At 43.3% G+C, this 23,869-nt stretch overlaps 2 protein-coding genes across 3 annotated transcripts in view; one reads left to right on the top strand and one right to left on the bottom strand.

Moving 5' to 3' along the window:
* The window catches only part of SAMD13 (sterile alpha motif domain containing 13), a 65,652-nt gene that overhangs the window by 27,831 nt on the left and 13,952 nt on the right, over window positions 1–23,869 (top strand). The gene's annotated exons all lie outside the window — the stretch shown is intronic.
* Window positions 11,920–23,869, bottom strand: part of LOC311524724 (uricase-like) — a 33,206-nt gene continuing 21,256 nt past the window's right edge. Inside the window, exons 5-8 of the mRNA XM_084636114.1 lie at window positions 15,306–15,492; window positions 14,566–14,689; window positions 14,077–14,160; window positions 11,920–12,608 (exon numbers count right to left, since the gene is read on the bottom strand). Of these exons, the coding sequence (XP_084492240.1) occupies window positions 12,528–12,608; window positions 14,077–14,160; window positions 14,566–14,689; window positions 15,306–15,492 (476 nt within the window). The 3' untranslated portion in view covers window positions 11,920–12,527. The remainder of the gene's footprint in view (window positions 12,609–14,076; window positions 14,161–14,565; window positions 14,690–15,305; window positions 15,493–23,869) is intronic.

Genomic DNA, 23,869 nt, shown 5'->3' with positions numbered 1-23,869 from the left:
TGTTTTGTGATATTACTTTTTGGATCATTTACTAATTTACAGAATGTGCTTAAGTTGTTGTAAACTAGATTTGTCTGTTGAGAATCATTAATAGAATGGCAAATGTAATACTGTATCCTAAATGGATTAATTAATCATTGATTATAATTACATGTGCTGAATCGATTGGATACTCCACTCACTGCCATCAGGATTGGTTTGATGAGAACAACAAGGAAATCCTATCACTTATTCATCAGAAGAGAAGCACATTTTGCACTTAGCAAAATGAACCCTCTAATGAGTAAAAACAAGAGACTTATTGGCTTAAAGCTGTAGTTCAAAAGAGGCTGCATAACATCAAGAATCAGTGCTAGCAAGCAAAGGCCATGGAGATCCAGAGCTTTGCTGATGAACATGACATGAGAAGCTTTTTTCAAGCAAGAAAAGCCACCAACAGGCCAAGCTCAAGCAGCACAACCCCTCTGCAATCTCACGACAGCTCCACCCTTCTTAGGGACAATGTAGCCCTCAAGGAGCATCGGAAGGAGCACTTCGAGACTCTACTGAACTGTGAATCTGAAGTCTCAGCTGCCACCATCGAGACCATTCCTCAACACCCAGTAATAGGACCTCTTGCCAATCCCCCATCTTCTGAGGAAGTTTAGCGTGCCGTCACTCAGACTAGAAATAACAAGGTGCCAGGCCCAGATGGCATCCCTGTGGAGGTCTTCAAAGCTGTTGGAATAGCACTTGTTGAAAGACTTCATCAACAACTTCTTAGAATTTGGGTTAATGAGGAAATTCTACCCAACCTGAAGAATGCCAATATTGTGACTATTTTTAAGAAAGGGGACAAGTCAATGTGTGGGAATTACCAAGACATTGCCCTCCTCTCCATTGCCAGGAAGATCCTTGCTCACAGAGCAAGAAAACAACACCAACCATTGTTTATTGCATTTATTGACCTAACTAGGGCCTTTGATTCCATCAGTCATGAAGAGTTATGGAAGATGCTGTCTAGGTTTGGTTGTCCATTGAAGTTCATTCGCATTCTCAGGCTACTTCATGATGGGATGACTGCCACTGTCCTCTGTAATGGGTAGGAGATGGACTCATTCACCATCCGTACTGGCGTCAAGCAGGGCTGTGTTATTGCCCCAACCTTTTTTTCCATCTATCTTGCTGTAATCTTGATTCTTATTCATGACTGTGGCCAGCTCTTCAACCTGCGGCAACTTCATTCTAAAACTAAGGTAACCAGGACTGGTATTACCAACCTTCAGTATGCTGGCGACTGTGCTATACTGACACACACCAAGGACGACTCGCAATCCACCCTAGATCTTTTCTTAGGCACCCATCATAGCCTGGGACTTTCCCTCAACTTTGGGAATAGTAGGGTGCTCCACCAGCCTGCCCCAGCACAAGGTGCCCCCCTTCTCCCACAAATCATCATTGCTGATGAACTCCTGGAAAACGTTGAACATTTCCCTTGCCTTGGTAGCCACCTCTCTCAGAGAGCCAGTCTTGATGTGGAAATGGAACACGGGATCCCTTGTGCCACCGCATCCTTCAGAAAGTTGCTTCGTTGTGTCTTTATTGACAGAGATCTGCTGACAGAAACTAAGATCTTGGTCTATAATGCAGTAGATATCCCCACTCTTCTTTATGGGTGTGAGACATGGGTGACGTACCAAAGCCATCTTAAGCATCTAGAGTGGTACCACCCGCACCGCCTTACCAAGGTTCTCCATATCAGATGGGAAGATTGTTGCACCAATGGCAGGGCTCTCTCTGCAGCTAACATCACCGGTGTTGAGGCAAAGATTATGAAACATCAACTTCGCTGGGCTGGCCATTGTGTACGGATGGCTGATATTCATCTTCTGAAGAAAGTCTTCTTTTCTCAACTTAGTCATGGTAAGAGGCCCCGTGGGGGACAGAGGAGACACTACAAGGACCCTGAAAGTATATCTTAAGAAGGGAAGCATTGACCCCACAAATTGGGAAGAGTTGGCTGACCATAAAGTGCAGTGGCATTGCATAATACATCAAGCCTCAGCCCGTTTTGAAGAGGATCGCCTTGCTCAAGAGGCTGAGAAATGGCAGAGGAGAAAGGAAAGCGTATAGTATCCCAGCCAGAAGTTGTGCTCTCTCCAAGCAACCATCTATCACATACGTGGAAAAACTTGTGGAGCACAGATTGGACTCCTCAGCCATCTTAAGTCTCATCAATGACATTTTCTCCCCCAGCAGACATGATCCTCATATCAAGGGATAGCCAATGATGATATATAATTACATTAATCATGATTTTATATCTATATAAATCAGTGATTGATGTAATTCTGTTCTACACATATAAAAAGACTCATGCATGTTTGTTACTAAAATTAAGTGTTCACTCCAAGGTGTGAGGTGAAAACGTCCACAATGCAATGATGTTGGCCTGTTCAAAATTGCTTTGCAGTTGTCCTTGCCATGTTTTACTGAGAAAATAACCCTTTGTCTTTGTCAGGCCTTTCAAGGGCCAGCTGAAATGACTTGGATTCAAAACCAGATGTATTTAATTTCTGTTCCTCTTTTAATAAGCGCTGGTAACTGTCTCATACAAGCCGGAGCCTAATGGAAAGCATGGAAGAAGATTTAGCGGGAGAATATACAGTATAGAAGCAAGTTTGCTACTGTCCATGGTTTTTACGGTGTTTGTCTCTTCCTGTTAGAGTTGGAGTTTTTTGTGCTATCACAGTTTTTACACAACAGTCCATTCTGTGTTTATTTTGTTAAAATCTTGTTAGTGCCTCTGAAAAAAATCTATTTAACAACAGATTGGGCGTGTTTTGAAAGAGGAAGCCAAAGCCAGATGTTTTTCAGCTAACCACCCCTCCTTTTCCCCTCACCAAACTGTAACTGATGTAACGTACAGAAAGATACTGTCAACTGGACAATTCACCTCTCTGTAGCTACAGACACACTTAGACCATTTAATCTTGGGGAAAGGGGGGTGTATGTACAGTACATACTCTGTGTGTATATGTAGATAGATGCTGTATAGTATACCACACAAATATTGACTGAAATTTAGATTCACGGTAGAAAACTATTGCCCCACAATTTAAAAAGGCAACCAGCAGTGGGATATAATGTGAAAAGCTGCCAGCTAATAACCCATTTGGGGTCACTCTATCAACCCAACCTGAATAATGAGAACAGATTGATTTGGTAAGTTGCTTTTCTTTCCTGTTGGGAATGGCTGCATTTTATTTAGTATGCTAATGGAAAATGTCATTTAAAAATGTTTTGCTTAAGCCCTTATAATTAGGAACATTGTGTGAGGGAAACTTTGCGCTCTTCTTTAGGCTCCCAGCTGCATGTTCACACTTACCCCCAAAATAATGCTACCTCCTAAAAAGAAAAGGAGGACTTGTGGCACCTTTAGAGACTAACAGATTTATTTGAGCATAAGCTTTCATGAGCTACAGCTCACTTCATCGCCACAACAGCAGTTCCTCCTAAAAAGAGTAAACCTTGTGGATGGGGACATGACTGTAAACTCCAAGCATCTGCAAAGCCCAAGGGTAACATCACTAAGGCCTTAAGCAGCCCTTGATGTCTCTGTGTGACTTTCATTGCTACTGAAGAATGGGGCTAAGACCTCTAGTGAGTTTGTCTGTGAGCACCACTAGGAATGCTTAGTGGAATTGTAGCACTGATATGCATAGTTATGATATGAACGAACCGTCTGTTAGATCATAGAATTATAGGGTTAGAAAGGAACTGCAAGGGTCATCTAGTCTAAGCTCCAACCAAGATGCAGGATTTGTTGTGTGTAAACAGTCCAAGACTGATGGCTATGCAGCCTCCTTCAGAAAACCTCCAGTGAAGGAGCTTCCACACCCTCCCGAGGCATCTGTTCCGTTGCCCTACTGTTCTTACAGTTAGGAATTTTTTCCTAAGATTTAATCTAAATCTGCTGTGCTGTAGTTTGAAGCCATTGCCTCTTGTCCTGCCTGCTGTGGCAAGAGAGAACAACTTTTCTCCATCTTTTTTTATGGCAGCCTTTCAAGTATATGGAGACTGCTATCATGTTCCCCCTTAATCTCCTCTTTTCCAAACTAAACATACCCTGTTCCTTCAGTCTGTGCTCATATGGCTCGCATTCCATCCTTTTGATCATCTTTGTCCCTCACCTCTGGATCCTTTCCAGTTTTTCTATATCTTTTCTATACATTGGTGACCAAAATTGGACACAGTACTACAGGTAAAAAGAAAAGGAGGACTTGTGGCACCTTAGAGACTAGCCAATTTATTTGAGCATAAGCTTTCATGAGCTACAGCTCACTTCATCGGATGCATGCCGTGGAAAGTGTAGAAGATCTTTTTATATACACACAAAGTACTACAGGTGAGGTCTAACCAACGCAGAGTAGAGCTGTACTATCACCTCCCGTGACTTCCATACTATGCCTCTGTTAATGCAACCTAAAATTGCATTTACTTTTTTTCCCAACAGCATCGCATTGCTGACTCATTTTCAGGCTGTTGGGAAAAAAACCACCACAACTCCCAGATCCTTCTCAGAAGTGCTGCTGCCAAGCCAGTTGTCCCCTATTCTGTATTTGTGCATTTGGTTTTTCTTCCCTAAATGTGTAGCACCTTACATTTGTCTTTGTAGAATTTATTTTATTGTCTACAGCCCAGTACTCAAGGTTCCTCTGAATTTTAGCTCTATTCTCCAAAGTGTTGGCAACACCCCCCTCCGCCCCCGGCTTTGTGTCATCTGCAGATTTAATCAGTATGCTCTCTATTCCTACATCCAGGTCATGAACAACAATGTTAAACAACACCGGCCAGAACAGATCCCCAAAGAACCCCACTTGAGACCTCCCTCCAATCTGACATCATTTCATTAATAAAAAGAACAAGGAGTACTTGTGGCATCTTAGAGACTGACAAATTTATTTGAGCATGAGCTTTTGTGGGCTAAAACCTACTTCATCGGATGCATGCAGTGGAAAATACAGTAGGAAGAGATATATACACAGAGAACATGGAAAAAATGGGTGGTCTGTGTGTGTGTGTGTGTGTCTTCCCACCGTATTTTCCACTGCATGCATCTGATGAAGTGGGTTTTAGCCCACGAAAGCTCATGCTCACATAAATTAGTTAGTCTCTGAGGTGCCACTAGCACTCCTTGTTCTTTTTGCTGACACAGACTAACACGGCTGAAACCATTCCATTAATAGTTACTCTGTGTTTGGGGTTGTTTAAACAATTCTATATCCACTTAATGGTAGTTCTGTTGAGCCCGCATTTCTCCAGCCTACTTATCAGAATGTCATATTGGGACTGTGTCAAAAGCCTTGCTGAACATTATACATTATAAAATAAAATCTTACCTGCTAGCAAGGCAACCGCAAACATGCTGGCATTGGCATTCCTATATTCATCTCATTGCATCCCTCATTTCGAATGGCTTGCATCTAGTATTTGTATGTGGTTTTCTTCTATATTAACTCTATGTGCTATTCCCTAAGCTCAGGATGTCTGATTCTGTGCAATGGTTAAAGTGGATCAGAGTGGGAGGGACAGCTGATCAATTTGGTGACTGTCATGATGGGTCTCAGAATCATGTGCTGATGCAGCGTTGTGTCCTCTCGTGGTGCTGGATTCCCACAGGAGGAAGAGAATGGAGATGAGAGAAACGTATCTGAGTTAATGTCTCCAAGCAGAGCCATAGTCAGTAAAAACAAAGGGTGCAGGGGTGAATGTGCGCATGGTGCCTGAGCTGCTCAGGGACACATCCCTGCTAGTCCTGGTCCCCATTTCCATAAATATGCTGCCATTTAAACATGACCAAGGTTGGAAGTTGGTACTAATGTACAATCAATAGAAATGGGGCTCTGGGATTCCCTCACCTGGACATTCTGGAAATATCTGAAACAATTTCCTGTAGTTTAGAAGATTTTAAGACACTGCAGAAGCACCAAAGCAATGAAGGCCCAAACTCTCTAACATTTCCCATCAGACATGCACATTAAAACAGAGAAAACCATGCAAAGTGCCAGCATTTTGATGTGGGAAACTCCTCCCCTATATGTAAGAATACTGGGCTCATCTGCCACCCACGCTCAGCTTTCTGAAGCCCTTTTGAGTCCCTGAAATATAAATCAAACACCGGTATTCACTTGGGTTAACAGCTCTACATTCCAAAAACATTTCTCCCCTCACTGTGTCTCTTGGATTCTCTGTCCTCCTCTTTCCTTCCCTAATTCTCGTCTCTTTTTTCCTTTCCCGCCGCTTTCTTCTATAGTCTTTCACTTTTCCCCTGGACTGGGGGAACTCACCAGAAGATTTGGCCGAACTTGTATCAGTGCTCGTATTGGAGGGTGTAGAACTGCCAGGTGTGGCAAAGGTGCTGGCTGCTAGGGTGTTCTGTTAGCTCTGGGGCCGGTCATCCAAGTCGAAGTGGAAGCCAAGAGCACTTTTTTTCATCTGTGCTCGGTGGGGCAAACGTGAACATCTCTCACTGACCTTGCCATCTTTCCCATGCTTTTCTCACGTGATTATCTTGCTGCAATGCGCTCTACAAGGGGCTGCACGGTGAGTGACTCAGAAACAGAAGCAAGAGCAGCTGCATGCTTACAGTGCTGCCAGCTCTCATGATTTTTCACCTGTGACATGATTTTGGCTGGGGCTGGAGCCAGTCTGGTGATAACAGATGCTCCAGCCCTCTAGTAAATTTGAGCCCTCTGGTTGCCTGCCTGCCTGCCCACTGTGGGTGAGCAGCTACAGGAAGAGTTCTCTCTCCCCCAGCAACCCCAAGCGATCCTCACAGGAAGGGAGGAGGGAACTAGAGGGCCAGTAGCTCAGCCTGGCTCCACTCCACCCATCCCCTCTCCTCCTGTGAGCTCAACTTATGGGATGACAGAACACCAAACAATCTTAACTCTGTTAACCTATTTTTTTGCCATTGAATTATACCCGTGCTCTGGCTGCCAATGAGCTTCCAAATGGAATCCTTGTTTACTTTAACCTAAATGGTTTGGGAGCTGGTTACCTGGTGAGAGATCACCTCCCTCCCCATGCTATCCTCCTGCATTTGAGATCAACAGAGGCACTTGAGGTGGAGCTCCCTCAATATTAAAGAGTGGAAGCTGCTGACAGCATGTTCTCCATGAGAGGTCCTTGACTTAGGAACTTGTCCCTGGTCCACCACAGCCTGGATTAGTTAATGTCCAGGCCAGCTGCAAGCTCACCTTTGCTTGCAATGTAGTTGCACTGCCCCTGGTCTGGAGTAGATGGAGTTTACGACATCACAATTCCTTCCCTGGCTTTGCCTCTAGACTTGTACCAGATTATGACCTCCTCCATTCCAGCCTATGCTTTGGGGGTGGTCGGAGTTAACATGTCACCCCCTTGCCCACCCCTGCCTGCCCACTCACCGCCTGCCTACAGGGGAAGGGAAGAAGTGGCCTCCTGGAGTCTACTCCCTTCTCTGTGCTGTGACCCATGATGGAGGCAGCCTGTAAAGGGGAGTAAAAGTGCCTTTCTTCCCCTCCCTTACACAGGTGCATAAGGCAAACCACAATCTTGTCCAATATAAACTCAGCCTCCCAAAATTGTCTTTAAAATGTACCAGCCCTGTCTCAAAATCTACTTACTCACCCTTTGCTATGATGATTGATAATAAAGGTAAAAATAATGAGATTTTACTCACCTGTCCAAACAAACAAAAACACCAAACAGCAAACCTCACCCCATGTGAGCAGGCAAGGAGAATTTTGCAAAGCTGTGGGAATCCTGCACATAAAAGTCCTTCCTAACACCACTGCTATTTGTACCTTGCCTGTTTCACTTACGTTAGTGCCCAGCTGAGAGAGAGAATGATTTTCCTTCCTTTCTAGGCATGTTCTGAACTGCGAGGCATTCATTCTGACATACAGTTCACATTCTGATTGTTACTGAGTTCTGTGTAATATTTTTACTCCTATAGCTAGATACAACTAACAATTTTTCCTCTTGTATACAGCTATCTACTTCCCATGAGAGAGCTGGCAGGTTATTTTATGTGCCCCAAACAGCAGATAGTTTTATCTTAACAAATCTTTCTTACTGATATTTACAGTCAACCATTTTATTGGTAATTGGAAATCTCAGAGCAGTTCACTTCATTTTAGGATTATGCTTCTAGCATTTAGAAAAAAATATGAGGGCACAATATTGCTTGGATTTTACTTTTATTTGGCTTCATGTGGAAGTGGTATTCTAATGTCCAAAAATAAAAAGGAGGGTGGAAGTGAACTGTGTTTTTTCTTTAAAGATAAACGCAGCTGCAATAGACTTGCCCGATGATATTTAAAAGATAAGAGATTTTATATTATTTTAGAAAATTTTCTTCGTATCATACTTAGCTATGCACAATATACAATTCTGCACTGTGGTGTGGTCAATTTATAGAGAGTAATTGTACTGACTTTGAAAATGGAATTTCATCTCTATGTTCTTAGCCCATTTAACAATGTCTTTGCACACGTCTTATATAAAATTGGTTGCATTTGGAGCTTAATCAGTGGTTGATGGGAACTGTAGTGAAACCTTCCTGGCCAGCTACCAGGATTGACCACATGTTGGATGGTATAGAAATAGAAATCAAAATGATAGGAATTTATGTGCATATCTGAGACTACCCATTTCAGTTTTAATTGTAGGTTATGGAGTCTAGTCAGCAAGCATCCACAGGGAAGTCCCTACCAAATTCCTAGCCATGAAAAATGCATCCCAGACCGTGAAATCTGGTCTTTTGTGTGCTTTTACCATTCTCAAATTGGGTTCCTAACCCAAAAGGGAGCTGTGGGGGGGTCACAGTATTGCCACCCTTACTTCTGTGCTGCCTTCAGAGCCGGGTGGCTGGAGAGCGGCGGCTGTCGGCTGGCTGCTCAGCTCTGAAGGCAGCGCCCCACAAGCAGCAGCGCAGAAGTAAGGGTGAAAACCCCACACCATGCCACCTTTCTGCATTGCCTCCTTCAGAGCTGGGCAGCCAGAGAGAGGCAGCTGCTGACTGAGGGCCCAGCTCTGCAGGCAGCAGTGGAGACATAAGGGTGGCAATACCATATCATGCCAGCCTGACTTCTGCACTGCTGCCGGTGGCGACACTGCCTTCAGAGCTGGGCTCCCGGCCAGCAGCCGCCGCTCTCCAGCTGCCCAGCTCTGAAGGCAGCGCCCTCACCGGCAGCAGTGCAGAAGTAAGGATAGCAGCACCACAACCCCCTGCCCCGCTACAATAACCTGGTGACCCCCCCCCATAACTTTTTTTGGGTCAGGACCCCCAAAATAACACCGTGAAATTTCAGATTTAAATAGCTGAAATCATGAAATTTACGATTTGTAAAATCCTATGACTGTGAAATTGACCAAAATGGACCATGAATTTGGTAGCGACCTATCCATAGGCCACTAGGGAACTATGTGGGAGGATGGACCAAAGATGCAAGGTCCAACCCCCAGCCAATTTGCAGGGATGCTGGAACAATTTGTACAGTGGGGGTACTGAGAGCCATTGAACCAAACTCTAACCACTGTGTATGATGGAAACCACTTCAAGCCAGGGGGTGCAGCAGCACCCCCAGGACCCTTAGTTCCAATACATATGTAGCCAAGGAAATTATTTTGGAGGGCGTTTTGGTGGAAGACTCCACATCCACATGTTTTTGTAATGGGCAGCAGGGAGCACCTGTTTTTAATGGTAGTGATTTACATTTACCTTACATTGTGCCTTTCATCTCAAAGGTTTCAAAAAGTGTTATGAACTATGGGACTGCTCCTGTGCACTTTACTCAGGTGAAACACCTGTTGACATCAGGCCACATACATATCAAAGTCATTTCACCCAGCACAGAAATACAGCCAAGAGCCAACTCTGAGTGAAACCTGTGCAGTCAACCTCTGCAGCCCTTTAGGACTGGGGAGGAAGAATTATTCTGCCAGATAAAACTTCCGGGAGTCTGTGTAAGTAGAAAGTAATGATCCAGATTGGAGTTTGGTCAGGACCTCAGGTATAACACCTCTTCTCGCATGAGTTCTTGTTGGATGTTTGGCACTTTTCTACTCATCAGTCTATTTAGCCTGCCTAAGAGTCACACACACAGGCCAGATTTGTAATGGTTTTCAGGTGTTGCTCTGCTCAGCATTGCAAAGTCTAAGCAATTTAGACAGCTAAATCCTAGTTTGACTTTTAATGAGACTTATGCTCCCAAGTCCCTCAGTCACTTCTGAAAATGGGACTTAGCCATCTCAGTCACCTAGACATAGATTTTTAAAGATATTTAGGGGCCTAACTTTTATTGAAATCCATGAAAGTTAGGCACCTAAATACCTTTAAAAATCCAGCTCTTAGGCATTGCAATTGCAAGCAGAGCACTGTTTAAATATCTTTTCAAAGCTGGGCTGAAATGCCTGCACAGCTACAGAGCTCTAGAGAGACTGCCTGGCATGAGCAGTGATGTGTGTTGAGAACCAATGGGAAGTCTGAATAGGGTTTTGTTGTCTTCTTTCTGTGTTATTGCTTCAGTTAAGTTTGTCATACCACAATGAGCAGGCTGTCCACACACAATAAACTGCCTGCTTAACCTAGGAAGAGGTGGGTAATGCAATGTTCAGGGGAATCCTTTTTTTAGTTTAAATGGAAGAGGTGGGACATTTTGGGGGGGACTGATCTGAAATTAATATTAGTAATGTTATCTGGTATATATTCATTTTAATGAAATCGATATGGGCTCTTCCCTAATTCAATATAATCAAGAAGCAGTTTTCTTTTAAACTTTGCTTTTTATTTTTCTATTAAAAGAGGCATAGATAATCTACAAGACCATGCAGTCATTTAATAATAATGCAGCAGAAATAGAAAAGAGATGAGACCCTCAAATGTAATAAAATAAACTTCACACAAGGAAGAAGTAATGTTCAGCACAGAGTTAAAAGAACTATAGACCAATTAGTTGGGTCAACTAGTCATCAGTTCAGGCAAATAAAAGCACATCTGGAACAAATCCATCCTTTGATATAAGTTGTTCTATTGTCTTTAAGAAGATGTCACATTTTGATGAGCAATAGCTGCCTTCCAATTTTATGCAGCATTTAAGACCAGCAGATGAATCCTTTTGTGCAAAAGAGAGAAAGAGGTGCTCCTATGTTGCAAGCAACCTCAGTTTCCTAAATTCCCATTCAGGATGTGTTCCTTAATTTTTAGTGCTACCCAAAGCACGTGATCAGATCCAGTAGGGCAAAATAAGTCTAAATATATTGAGTGAGGATTTTAATGCCCAAAGCATTTTGGGGTGAGATTTTCAAAAGCGCCTAAGTGATTTGGGCACAAGTCACATTGGATTTAAGCTCCTATGTCATTTAGTAGCTTTTAAAATCCTGCCCTTGGAAACTAAAGGCAGCAGTTTCAAGCTGATGGGATTTGAGCAGGTTTTATATTGTGGATGTGTCAGCTGCAGGTTGTGAACACATAGAAGTAAGATGTGCTGATTTTGCTATTTAATATCTGTGCTCAAAGCTATGTCCTGGAGTAACTAAATATTTTAAATGAGTTGTAAATAAAGTGGAATTTGTCTACCCATTTTTCTCCCCAAAAAGCCATAGCTCACTTCTTGGGTTGACTGCTGCCTGCTCAAAAGTCATGATAGTATTGTTAAATTAAAGAACAAGACCTAAATGACCCCAAAGAAATACCTTAAGCATTTCAATGATTAACATAGAAGCAATTCTATAGCTGCATAATCCCCATAACTGGTTGTTTGATGAACAATAATGCAGCAGCCATCTAACTAGAACCCTTAAATGGAAATTAGTCAACATCTGTACTATTAATATTGTAAAGAAGATATAATATATAAGTAGGTAGAATGTGGTTTTATTTCCTCATTTGCTTCATGAAGAAATCAGGATCTAACTGAATTTACATCGGTAATATAAGTAATAATTCTCTAATTTAAATATATTGGGCCAGATCCTCAGCTACGTAAATCATTATAGTCCATTGAAGTCATACCAGTTTACACCACCTAAAAATTTGGTCTCATGCCAGTAAATTAATTTTAGTGTTAATAGGAAGAATGAATTAATGCATGAACATTAATAAATAATTTATAGAACCGATTTAGGATTTTAAATGTGCAAAGCACATTACAGACATTAACTAATTAACTGGAACTTTCATAATAAGTCTAAAAATAATTGTCTTCTAATGAACTGATTTTAATGTTTCTGGCTGGGATTTCCAAAGGAACCCAAGGGAATTAGGTGCAAAAATCCTATTGAGATTCGTTGGGGTTTGGATAGCTGAATTCCTTAGGCTCCTTTCAAAATCCCAATCTCTGTAATTTGAAGAGGGAAAAGTCAGGTCAATGAATGGAATAGATACATTCTGAAAAGAAAACCACATGGTAAGTGTGTCCTGTATGTGTGAATGGATCCCATAGTTTCAGTTGGTCCCTGGTCAAAACATCCATCCAATTGACTTGCTGCTCATCTCTTGCATTTTAGGCTTGCTCTCTTAAGCACTTCTTCCTACCGAGAGTGCATGTATAAGAAGCATAGGGAATCTCCACTGGCACCAGAACCTGAACAAAAATGACACATACATAGATTCATAGATACTAAGGTCAGAAGGGACCATTATGATCATCTAGTCCAACCTCCTGCACAACGCAGGCCACAGAATCTCACCCACTCCACTCCTGTGAAAAACCTCTCACCTATGTTTGAGCTATTGAAGTCCTCAAATCGTGGTTTAAAGACTTCAAGGAGCAGAGAATCCTCCAGCAAGTGACCCATGCCCCATGCTACAGAGGAAGGCGAAAAACCTCCAGGGCCTCTTCCAATCTGTCCTGGAGGAAAATTCCCTCCTGACTTCAAATATGACGATCAGCTAAACCCTGAGCATATGGGCAAGATTCACCAGCCAGATACCCAGGAAAGAATTTTCTGTAGTAACTCAGATCCCACCCCATCTAACATCCCATCAGGCCTATTTACCATGAATATTTAAGGATCAATTAATTACCAAAATCATATTATCCCATCATACCATCTCCTCCATAAACTTATCGAGTTTAATCTTAAAGCCAGATAGATCTTTTGCCCCCACTGCTTCCCTTGGAAGGCTATTCCAAAACTTCACTCCTCTGATGGTTAGAAACCATCTAATTTCAAGTCTAAACTTCCCAATGACCAGTTTATATCCATTTGTTCTTGTGTCCACATTGGTACTGAACTTAAATAATTCCTCTCCCTCTCTGGTATTTATCCCTCTGATATATTTATAGAGAGCAATCATACATGAGTAGCTCTTCTCCAGTTGGAGTACCCATCAACCTCAGTGGTATCATTGAACTAAAATCAATATTCCATAGAACCTAAGGGCACTCAACACCTCAAAAGGTCAATCCCACAGGGAACATTCCTGCCCTTATTGAAGTCAATGGGATTTTTGCTATGAACTTAAATGGGAGCAGGAGCAGACCTATACTGGCTGTTTAAAAGGGGCCAGGATAAGAGTCGTGAGGGAAGGGGACCCAGATCCAAGGGAAAGAAAACAGAGAATAGGGGAAGACTAATTAATCTGTCAAAAGTGGCAATCGTAAAATCAAATACCCTGATTTTCCTCTCACTTATACCAGGTTTATACTAGTGTAACTTCATCAGGCCAGCTCCTCAGCTGGACCTGGGCACCACTCTGAGCAGCTGATGGGGAGGGAGACAAATGCTGTACAGCTTCCACCCTTGTCCCCCTCCCATCCCAGAGCTGTGCCCAGGTCTAAATTATACCCTGCTGCAACAAAACAGCAACAGGCTGTTCTAGCGGCTGGGGATTTCTGGAGCACAGCAGGGGGTCTGACCACATCCCCTTTCCTTCACCACACCCTCACCATGCTGGCCCTACATCACAAGAGGGAATCCATAGGAACCCGCTTAAACTAGCTTTTGTGGCCAATTTGCACAACCAGAGCAGTGCAAAGGAAACACATCTCTAGTGGGCTGGGTTTTTTAGATGACTCCATGCATTTAATATTGTAAAAGTTCCCTCACCTCCTTGTCATTGGTCAATCCAAATTTCTTCAGGTCTGTGACATCATAATAGATGTTGTTCAAGGTGACTTCAATCTCCTGTATCTGAAACGATAAAAATCTGAAACTGTCACAGTTTGTCACCATACTTTCCCGCATGACAATCTGATAAAGTATTTAAACAACTGAAAGGTCACAAAAGGAAGGAGAGCAAAGAGGATAAAATGGGCCCATTTTAGAAACACTTGAATGTTATTCTGTAGCATTCTTCCCTTTCATTTCTGAGTCTGCTCCTGTGAAGTGCTGAGTTCCCTTCACTCCCATTATCTTCACAGGAAGTGCTCTGCGTTTTCTCTGCATTCTCACTTTTCCAAAACAGCTGCCTCTTCAGGCAGTTTTCATATTTTACTTAGGTTATCTAGACAAATGGGCTCAGCCTGAACTTCTCAGTGGACCCCACGACTGTATTTTCATTATGAGCTAAATATTATTAAATGGTGAAAAAGATACCTGTGGAACTCTCGCCAGGGTGAGCATCTGAATATTGTTGACAGTCTTCTGGTGAGAGGGTGAGTATTCGCCACAGTCAGGTGGCCCAGAAAATGCCTCAAGGACACACTCATGAACAGTGCCCCTTAAAAATATTGTATGAAAGTAAAGTTCTAAAATTACTGATGAAACATTTTATTAAATGTCATTATGCTTGACTTTTATCTGTAATATTTTAATTTCATTTCCTCTGTCTCTCTTTCTAGCAACAATATAACACAGGGTTTGTACTAAGCCCTCTCCTTACCAATTCCCCCTCCCGCTCCAATCCCCCTAAATCTGTAATATTGCAAATCAGCATTTTATTTAAGCTATTTAGCTTATTTTGCCGAGGTGCGCTGTGTTCCAATATGAACTACCCAGTCCAGATCATCAACTGGTGTAAATCAGCAGAACTCTGAATCGGAGCTACACCAGTTTACACCATCTGACCATCTAGCACTCAGAGCCTTATTTCCAGAAGTACTGAACACTCATAACTTCAGCTGAAGTCAATGGGAGCTGTGGGTGCTCAGCAACGGAAAATCAGGCCTAGAGAATTTAAATAAGGCAGTTTTAATGGTAACAAAAAGCAAGCTGGGGTTGCTTTTAGGGCACAGTCTGTGCAGTCCCTACTGCATGTGGAGTGTTGATTTGTTTGTTTTTGAGGGAGTCTAGAAATAATAAATTTGCCAGAAGACATGATTCAATTCAGTACGTACCATATGCAGTCAAAGTCAATATCTTGACACTCGCCATAGGACCACTTGCAGAATAGTTCTGCACTTAAAACCCTGTCAGTCCGTTCAGGAATTGTGGTGTATTTGTCCCTGTGGAAGCCTTGAAATCCAGACTGTGTTGTTTTCTTAAGTTTCAGCTCTTTAATTCCAGAGATAACAAGTGGACGACCTGTGATCCAAAAATATTAGAGGGAAAAGATCAGCTCCTATTCATGCAGGGAGATGGGAACTCTGTGCTGGGGTGATGTACTGTCATACAGCATTCACCCAAAGGTGTAATTTCATGCATTTGTGTGATACGTAGGTATTGTTAAACATCATTTTCTGCACACAGACATATGGAGCTGAGAGCCAACTTCTATACATTAGAAGTTAGAGTGTGATCTTGAAAGGTGCTGTAGGTCCTTTCCCTAAGGAGTGGCACACTCCCAATCCAATTCCCATTAAAATCAATGGGAGTTAGTCATTCCACACCTCACCTTTTTGATCAGCCCCTTAGCCATGTCTGTGCCACAGACTTTATTTCACACAATGTACATCAGTATACAGCCGTCAAACTTAGTATATCACTCGTGTGTGTATACTTGGCTGCTTGCACCAGCACTGCACATACTCACCAGGACTGCTTGTGTCAATGCAAAGGGCAGTGTGCCATGCACAGTTGTCTGGCACAATGCCTGTTGGGAAATTTTTGCAGGACAGAAATGACTTGTCCACGGATCACTGAGAGCTAGGGGCCAAGTTCCCAGCATGCACGTGTCTCCACCCCATAATGCCAGCCATATCCCATAATTTTTGCTCCTTATTTTTAAAACCCCACAATCCCGCATGGCACTTTTCGGTTTCCACCATCTCTGACAGAAGCATGGAGCCCACAGAGCTCTGCACTATTCTCATAAACACAAGACACATGATTCACCTGTATTTGCAGATGTGCAGAAGTACCACACTTTAGTAGTCAGCCATAAGTGTGTTCTGTGCTGGACTGTTCTCTGTGCCTTGAGCTTTGGTTGCTGGTAGTACATGATTGGTATTTGCTGTCTAGGTACAGCTCTGACTGTTTCCCTCAGCCTCTCAGTTATATGGTGCTTGCTGTACATTACAAGTACTGTGTGCTTTGAGTACTGTGATGCATTCCGCAATGTTTGTTGTGTACTATTAACGATAATTTTATTCTCCAAAAATAGAAAATTGAGAGGCAAAAACAGTGCAGAAAAACCATGAGCAAAAAACGGCAGGCTATGCAATACAAATTTTAAACATATATTTTAAACATATTAAACAGAATGGGACTTTGAAATTGGAAAGGCAGCTAACATTTCTGTCCATTTCAGTGTACAAATACAATCCGTTGTGCCTACAGATATGCCAGCTGTGGCTCTCAGAGGTCAGTGTACGTGAAGCTGTGATTTTCCTTGCTGGTGCCCCACGTGGAGTGGTAGGAATACAGATGTGACTGTTATGCTATGGAATGTAGGATGGTGCATGCAGCTGCTAGAATGGAGTTCTCTCAGGACTACAAAGGGTTGGGAGTCCAGGATTTTTGGACCTGTACATCAATCAGGGTCTGCAAAAGCATTTGTGTTTGCTGCGTCAGAAGACCCATTATGTCTTGGTGCATCTCCCACTACTTTTCCTGGGCCTTTCTCCTGCTCACTCTCTCTTGCTTCATGCCGTCTGCCATGTTGGCCCTCCAGACCCTTTGTTCATGGTCTGATGCAACACCAGCTTTCAGGAATTTACTGAACATGTCCTTCCTAGTTGTCTTCTTTCTCCTCCTCCTCCTCAGGATCTGGCATTCTGTGGGTGAGAAAGGCGTGCTCCTCAAGGTAGCAACAGCAGCAAATGCTGATAAAAACAGACACATGTATCATGGATTTACAGTCCACTACATGTTTCAGAGTAGCAGCCGTGTTAGTCTGTATTCGCAAAAAGAAAAGGAGTACTTGTGGCACCTTAGAGACTAACCAATTTATTTGCTTTATAAGCTTTCGTGAGCTACAGCTCACTTCATCGGATGCATACACTACATGTATCCGATGAAGTGGGTATTCACCCACGAAAGCTTATGCTCCAATATGTCTGTTTAGTCTATAAGGTGCCACAGGACTCTTTGCCACTTTTACAGTCACAGTGGAAAGGGAAAGATAAGTTTCAAAACTCCCTCCCTTATTCCGATAAAAACTTTTCAGCTTTGGAGGGCCTCTGCACAGCACTGTTCTCCAGCCCCAGTGATGGCCTGCCAGAGGTGAGGAGGGGTGGGTGGGAAGGAATTTTGGTTGCATGAAACAATAGAATTTCTGTCCCTATTCCGTGGGTATGAGCATAGGGCAACAGCACTGAATATTGGCACTATTTTTCTCAAGTGGTCGTGATTTTAGCTGATATCTCGCTCCTGGGGGTAACAAAGGCACAGAGACCACAGCTGCTACTGGTGTCCCAAAGTCACCTGAGCCGATATGCTGCTAGCCGGTATACTGCAATGGTGCCAGCCAAACTTGTCATGGAGTGGTGTCGGAAAAGGGTACATTAAAAAAACTGCTTTGCCTGCCCCCTGCCAATGAAAGCATGTACCAACTCCTACCTTTGTTATACCTTTTGCTTCTTCTTCTACAAGTAAAATGATGAAAAGATGATACCTGTGCCTTATTAGCTTGGGGATGGATGGGCTTGGTACCATCTTTAAACTTAAACATTGTAAAGAAAATGCATGAACATGCTTACCCAAGATCCCTTCCCCTTCTTCAGTTCATCCGTACTTAGCTGATGGGACTGTCTAGACTGTGCCAGAATCTCAAACAGGTCCTGGCTTGGGGCATGGCTGAAGCACCCCTGCTGCATCTCCCCACTTCTTCTCCACCTGCTCACAGTTCAAGGCTGGGATCTCTGTCTCAGGCTCCTCCAAGGTATCCATGGTGGTCTGCAGCACGCTGGTAGGGTCTTGGCCAAGTATGACATACATCTCATCGTAAAAGTAGCAGCTCAGCACCAGATCAATTGTTGCACTCCCTGACCTTGTGGTATACCAGGTGCTGTTACTTTGCTTTCATGCAGTGTTGCTCCTGGTCCCCGTCATACCTCTTTGCCTGCATCCCCTGTACAATGTACTGGCAGATGTCCATGTTTCTGTGGCTGGTCCATGGCTGTGCTTGCACAGCCTCTTCTCCCCACACCCAGGAGATCCAGGATCTCCTGTCTACTCCAGGCAGGACCCTGTCTAATGTGTAGACCCAACATGGTCAGCTGGGTAATAAGGAAAAGGCATTTCAAAAATACATGAAGTGGGGGAGGCTTCCAGTCTCTGTGATCCATAGGCAGTGGAGTTCACAATTGTGACCAAAGTGGTCTGTGTCTCAGGGAATAAGGCGTTGTGGGACAGCTGTTGGAGAATTGTTAGGGTTGACCCAGGTCACATAGTGTCTACACTCACACTGCATGACCATGGTTCATGCTGCTCAGGGAGATGGTTTTACTGCATTGCTGTAATGGAGTGCTTATGTCAATGGGAGACAAATTTTAGTGTAGACACATGCACAAATAGGTTGATGCAAGGGGGCTTATGTTGGCCTAACTTTGTAGTGTAAACAAAGCCTTAGACAGAGCTAGGACTTGTTTCAGCGCTTATTGAAGGCAATGGAAGGACTCCCATTGACTTCAGAGGGAACTGAATTGAGCCATAAGTGATGTGGCCTAAGAGAACGATGAGGTCAGTTTTTTCCTATGTAATAACAGGGAGTATTGTAGGAAATCTACTATATATAGACTGGAACCCTTTCACATCTATCTCCGTGTGAGTTCTGCATGTGGTAGATTTGTGGGCAAGCAGCCACTGTGAACTCTTGCAGTTTTGATAACTTGCAGACACTGTTTTTTGTACCCGCAGCTTCAAGTTGACAGTAGGTACTTTCAGTTTTGACCGCTACATCTAAAACTTACTACTGCAGTTCCCTGTAGCATTGTGAGGATCACAGCTTTCTTCTGAATAACAACCAGAAGAACTCTTGACTTTTTATTTGAGATGCTCTTTTGGATTATCACACTGGGAAATGTCATGTGTCTACTCCTTTGGGTTACACTGATAACTGAAAATTTAACTTTTGTTTCTCTATGCAATGAAGAATTTTTCTGAGCAAGAGAAGCTAGTTTTTTGGTTTGGTCCCAGGTAACAATCAAACCTGTTTCATGTGTGTGAATAGTTGATGTGTCACAAATCTTTCTATTAGGATACTTGAGAGTTATCACTAGTGATGGTTGAGAAGTATTTCATTTTTTTAAGCATTGGAAAAACACATGCCCCACATACATAGCAATATCACGTCTGTATGGCATGTGAAACCAGCCTTATGACTACACCAAGATTTCTCCAAAACTGAGACTGTACAGGTCCAAAAGGGAGTCTATTTATCTACATCAGATAAGGATAAACTTCTTTCTGCTGGCTCAGGAGATTGTCCAGGAGATATAGTCTTTCAAGGTGCTTATGCTCTGAAAAGTGATTATATAAAAATGGCATCATGAGTAGGGATGGTTGAAAGTTTTCCATCAACACTGTTTTTTGACAGAAAATTGAGGTTTTGTCAAAACAAATTTTTTCATGAAAAGTATCTGCTTTCCATACAAAATTTTGTTTTTGTTGAAAACTTTTTGCTGAAAACAAACAAAAAAAATTTTTTACTAAAATTTGACATTTTAATTAGGAAAAAGAATCTTCTGATACTGAATTTTCATACTTATTCTCTGTCAGTGATTTTGACACTACGTTTGGTCAGTTGAAAAAGAGCATTTCCTAGCTGCCAGCTTTGTGTGGAATCTGAAAGGCAAGCTGTGTTCTTTCTGACTGTGAATTTTTTAATAACGTAGATTCTGCAGCTGGGTCTTAGTTATTCTGATGATAATGTGCAAGCCAGAATAGGGTCCGATTCACTCTTCCTTACTTGTATGAGCTCTTGCCATTATAAGACAATATTTAAAGAATAGCCTGTAATAGGATTTCTTAATTTTAAAAAATTGGCCACTTGATACAGGAGATACTTAAAATGGATTGCCCCATCTGAAATAATAGTCACATTTTATTTTGCAGATACAGATTTCCTCTCATTTTTATTCTTTGCATTATTTTTGTTGTTGTTTTAAACTTGTCTAAGGAGTTGTATCTCTAATTTCCAGGGGATTCCCCTCTATTTCTTACCAGGACATTGAAGCAATTAAAGAAAAGACTGCCCTCAGTAATACTTCCCAGGTTTCATACAGAGCCTTATGCATGCTGGGACAGGACTTGAGGAGTTTAGTCAGTGCTATGTAAGTCGTCATACACTGGAGGCATGAGCAATGAAACTCCTAATGTATGTATCTTACTGTCAAGTATCACTGCCTCAGTTTAAGGAGCTCCCCTGTAACCTGGTATATAGATATTTTATATATCTATTGTCTTAAGCCAGAGGACCCCAAACTGTGGGGTGTGCCCCCCAAAGGGGCATGGTGGAATGTTGGGGGGGACCCAGCGGGGCCCAGACCAGTTCCCACAAGGGGTGGGGAGGGAGCGCCACCCAGTCCCTCCCCACTTCCACCTCTCCTCTGGTCCTGCCCCCAACTGCATCCCCCTCTCCCAGCCCTGCACCTGACCCTGTCCCCAGCCTTAGTGCAGCTCTGCTCCCGGCCCTGCACCAGCCTCAGCCGCTGGCCGCAGCTCTGTTCCAGGTCTGGGGCCAAGACCAGGATGCCCACGGGCCTGGATGCCAGACCCCACCACAACCTAGCTGCGGCTCCGCTCCTGCCTCCACCCCTGGCCATGGCCCGGCCCCAGACCCACCCCCTGCTGCGGCCCCAGCCTCAGACCCCGTGCTCCTGTCCGTGGTCCCCCCCGGCCTGGCTCCGGAGGGGTTAGAGTAGGGGGCACTAATAGGGTAAGGGGGTGCAACCCTCAAAAGTTTAGGGACCACTGTCTTAAGCTCATTACAATGGGTGACCGAGCACCTATGCAATGTTTATCAAAAGATAAAATACCTTATTTTATGCTATCAGTATATATAATTTTTATGTTATCTTTTCAGTTGCCAGATATTGAATCAATTAAATTAACCAAGACCTTTATTGACTCACAGTAGCTTTGTGCTTGTTAACATTCGATAAGTTGATAATGAAATATGCTTATGATGATCATATTAATTCTCACAGAGCTCTTTTTACTAGCAGAGTGAAAGGGTGAAATGTAAGGGTTGCCTGAGAGGTAAATTTCAAAGTCTAGTTAATAGGTGTGTAGGAGGAACATTAAAGATAGAGATAATTATCTTGCAAGAAAGTAAAAAGGAAATGGTTGAAAACCATCTCTGATGTTATTCTTCTCATATGTGGAAAATCCAGAGAAAATTATTAAAGGGCTGCATGATAGCGAGACTGAAAATTGAAGGGAAGTAATTTTAGTGAGTTCTGGTACATGCTTTTTGTTTGCAAACTCTCATCGGGTGTTCCCTTCAGCATGACCTTTTGTGGCCCTGCAGGTGCAATGCACTCAGCACCCCTTCAGGTTCTTTCAATCAATTATACAAACTTGGGTTGGTTCAAAACATGTACCCCCATCCTGGGATCTAATTTATTAAGTCTTTCTACAGACTGTAACTTACTTCACTAGTCACCATAAGTCACCCCACTCTGGATTCATGTAAGAGTCCTGGTCAGGTCTTGTCCTTGTTCAAGAGTCCCTCCCCCCCCCCATCCCCTTTGAGGACCTGAGGTTGTGCTTCAGATGGTTACTTTCTCAAAACAGGAATCCTCAGCTCTCCTGCTTGGAGCTGGCTTGTAAATGTAACCCTTCTGCCAGGCAACAGCAACAAGGGCCAGGTTCAATATCTAGAGTTCCTGTTAACATTACAAAACAGAACTGTCTCGAGCACTCACCCAGAAATCTGGGAAAACTAAACGCCATACCTGGGTTCTGCTGAGAGATAATACTTCCCCACTCGCAAGTACTACGTCTGGAAAGGAAACTTTTATTAAAAGGAACAGGGAACGTAGTATTAATTTGGGGAAAAACAACAACAAAGATTCAGAAGTATGCACGCCGTATGTAAATACCCAACCCACAGTATTGTGGGCAGTGTCCTTTGCCTCAGTTTCAGACCTTGCTTTGTGAAATTCTGACAACTGTCCCTTTAACACACTACTCCCCTTTCCCTCTGCTGCACCCTGCTCATGGCTGGTCGTCCAAAATCAGTAACATCCCCAAATTCAGGGGTGCATTCACCAGGATTCACCTCCCACCCCAGAAAGGGTGTGGGTGTCAAGCAATGCCTCTGCTGCTGCCACTGCTCACCATTGCTGCTCCTGATGGCCACCACATTTACTGCTGCACACCGCAGACCCTGCTTCTGCTTGCTGCTCGCACCTTTTCCACTAGCTGCGATGTAGTGTTCTGAGGTTACACTGCTTAGCCCAGTTCTTAGTGGTATCAGTGTGTGGTGGGGAACCTCACTTCTGCTGCATCCTCTGTGTTATCTTTAATTACAACACTATCCCCACACCGGGTCTAAGGCTCGGCCCCCAAAACTGATCAGTGATTTCAATTCTAGTGATCATTGAACAGAAACACAGACTCTAATTTGAGTCTGATCAGCTCTGTCTTTAAACACCAGAGGGAAAGAATCAAATGGTATCTAGGACTCTTTAAACAAAGTCTGCACCACCACCAGTTATCCCATCACCCGCTCACTTTCACTTGGATTTGGCATCACTACCTCCTGCTTGTGAGTGGAGTGCAAGTAAGTCCCCCGCAACTGAGGCATGTTGAGTTCAGTTCTGCTGCCCTTTAGTCGTACAATAAGGATAACATTTCATTACCCCTTCACTCAAGACTACACTGAATTTTAACCCAGAACAGCCAAAACTGATCACTTTGGCAAAGCCAGTATGTCTGCTGATCACCTAGACACAATAGGTGTGTCTATGCAAGTGCCATCTGCTTCTGAAGTACTTTCCCCAGTTTATTAATAGATGACGGGGAAGAGCTCATTCAGGCCCTGGCTCACATTAGGTAGCCAGTCCCTCCGTCTCTCCTTAAACATGAGTTCCCACTCTCCTCCTTGGGGCTTGGTTGTACTTTAGCCAGCTGTAGAGCCCTAACCAGGTTCTCCATCAGCTGGCCTCTTTTTCCCCCAATCAGTCCTCAGGCTCAGTGTGTTCAGCAGGTCAGCCTTCTCCATCTGCTATCTGCCCTCCTATGAGGGAGGAGGCAGAATTTATGCTGGTTCCTTTCTCCCAGTTCATCCCCAATTGGTTGTGTGAAATGATTTGCCCCACCCACTCTGCAAGGCTCTTGCGCCCCTAAAAGCAGCATGATGGCATTTCCTCCCAAGCACCATTTATTCCTGGCACTGCTTCTGCTCTATCAATGTCTCCTAGGTCCTTATATATACTTTGGACCGTTCAAAATCTTAAAAGGCAATGCCACGTAACAGGGATGGACTGACCCTGTAGGCACCACGATCCTTAAGGGACAGACTGCTCCCTCAGGCAAACATTCACAGCTTTTATGCATGTGGTGTACAAGGTTT

This window comes from Lepidochelys olivacea (assembly GCF_965140295.1).
Source record: "Lepidochelys olivacea isolate rLepOli2 genome assembly, chromosome: 8".
Lineage (NCBI taxonomy): Eukaryota > Metazoa > Chordata > Testudines > Cheloniidae > Lepidochelys > Lepidochelys olivacea.
This window is presented reverse-complemented; position numbering and strand designations above follow the sequence as displayed.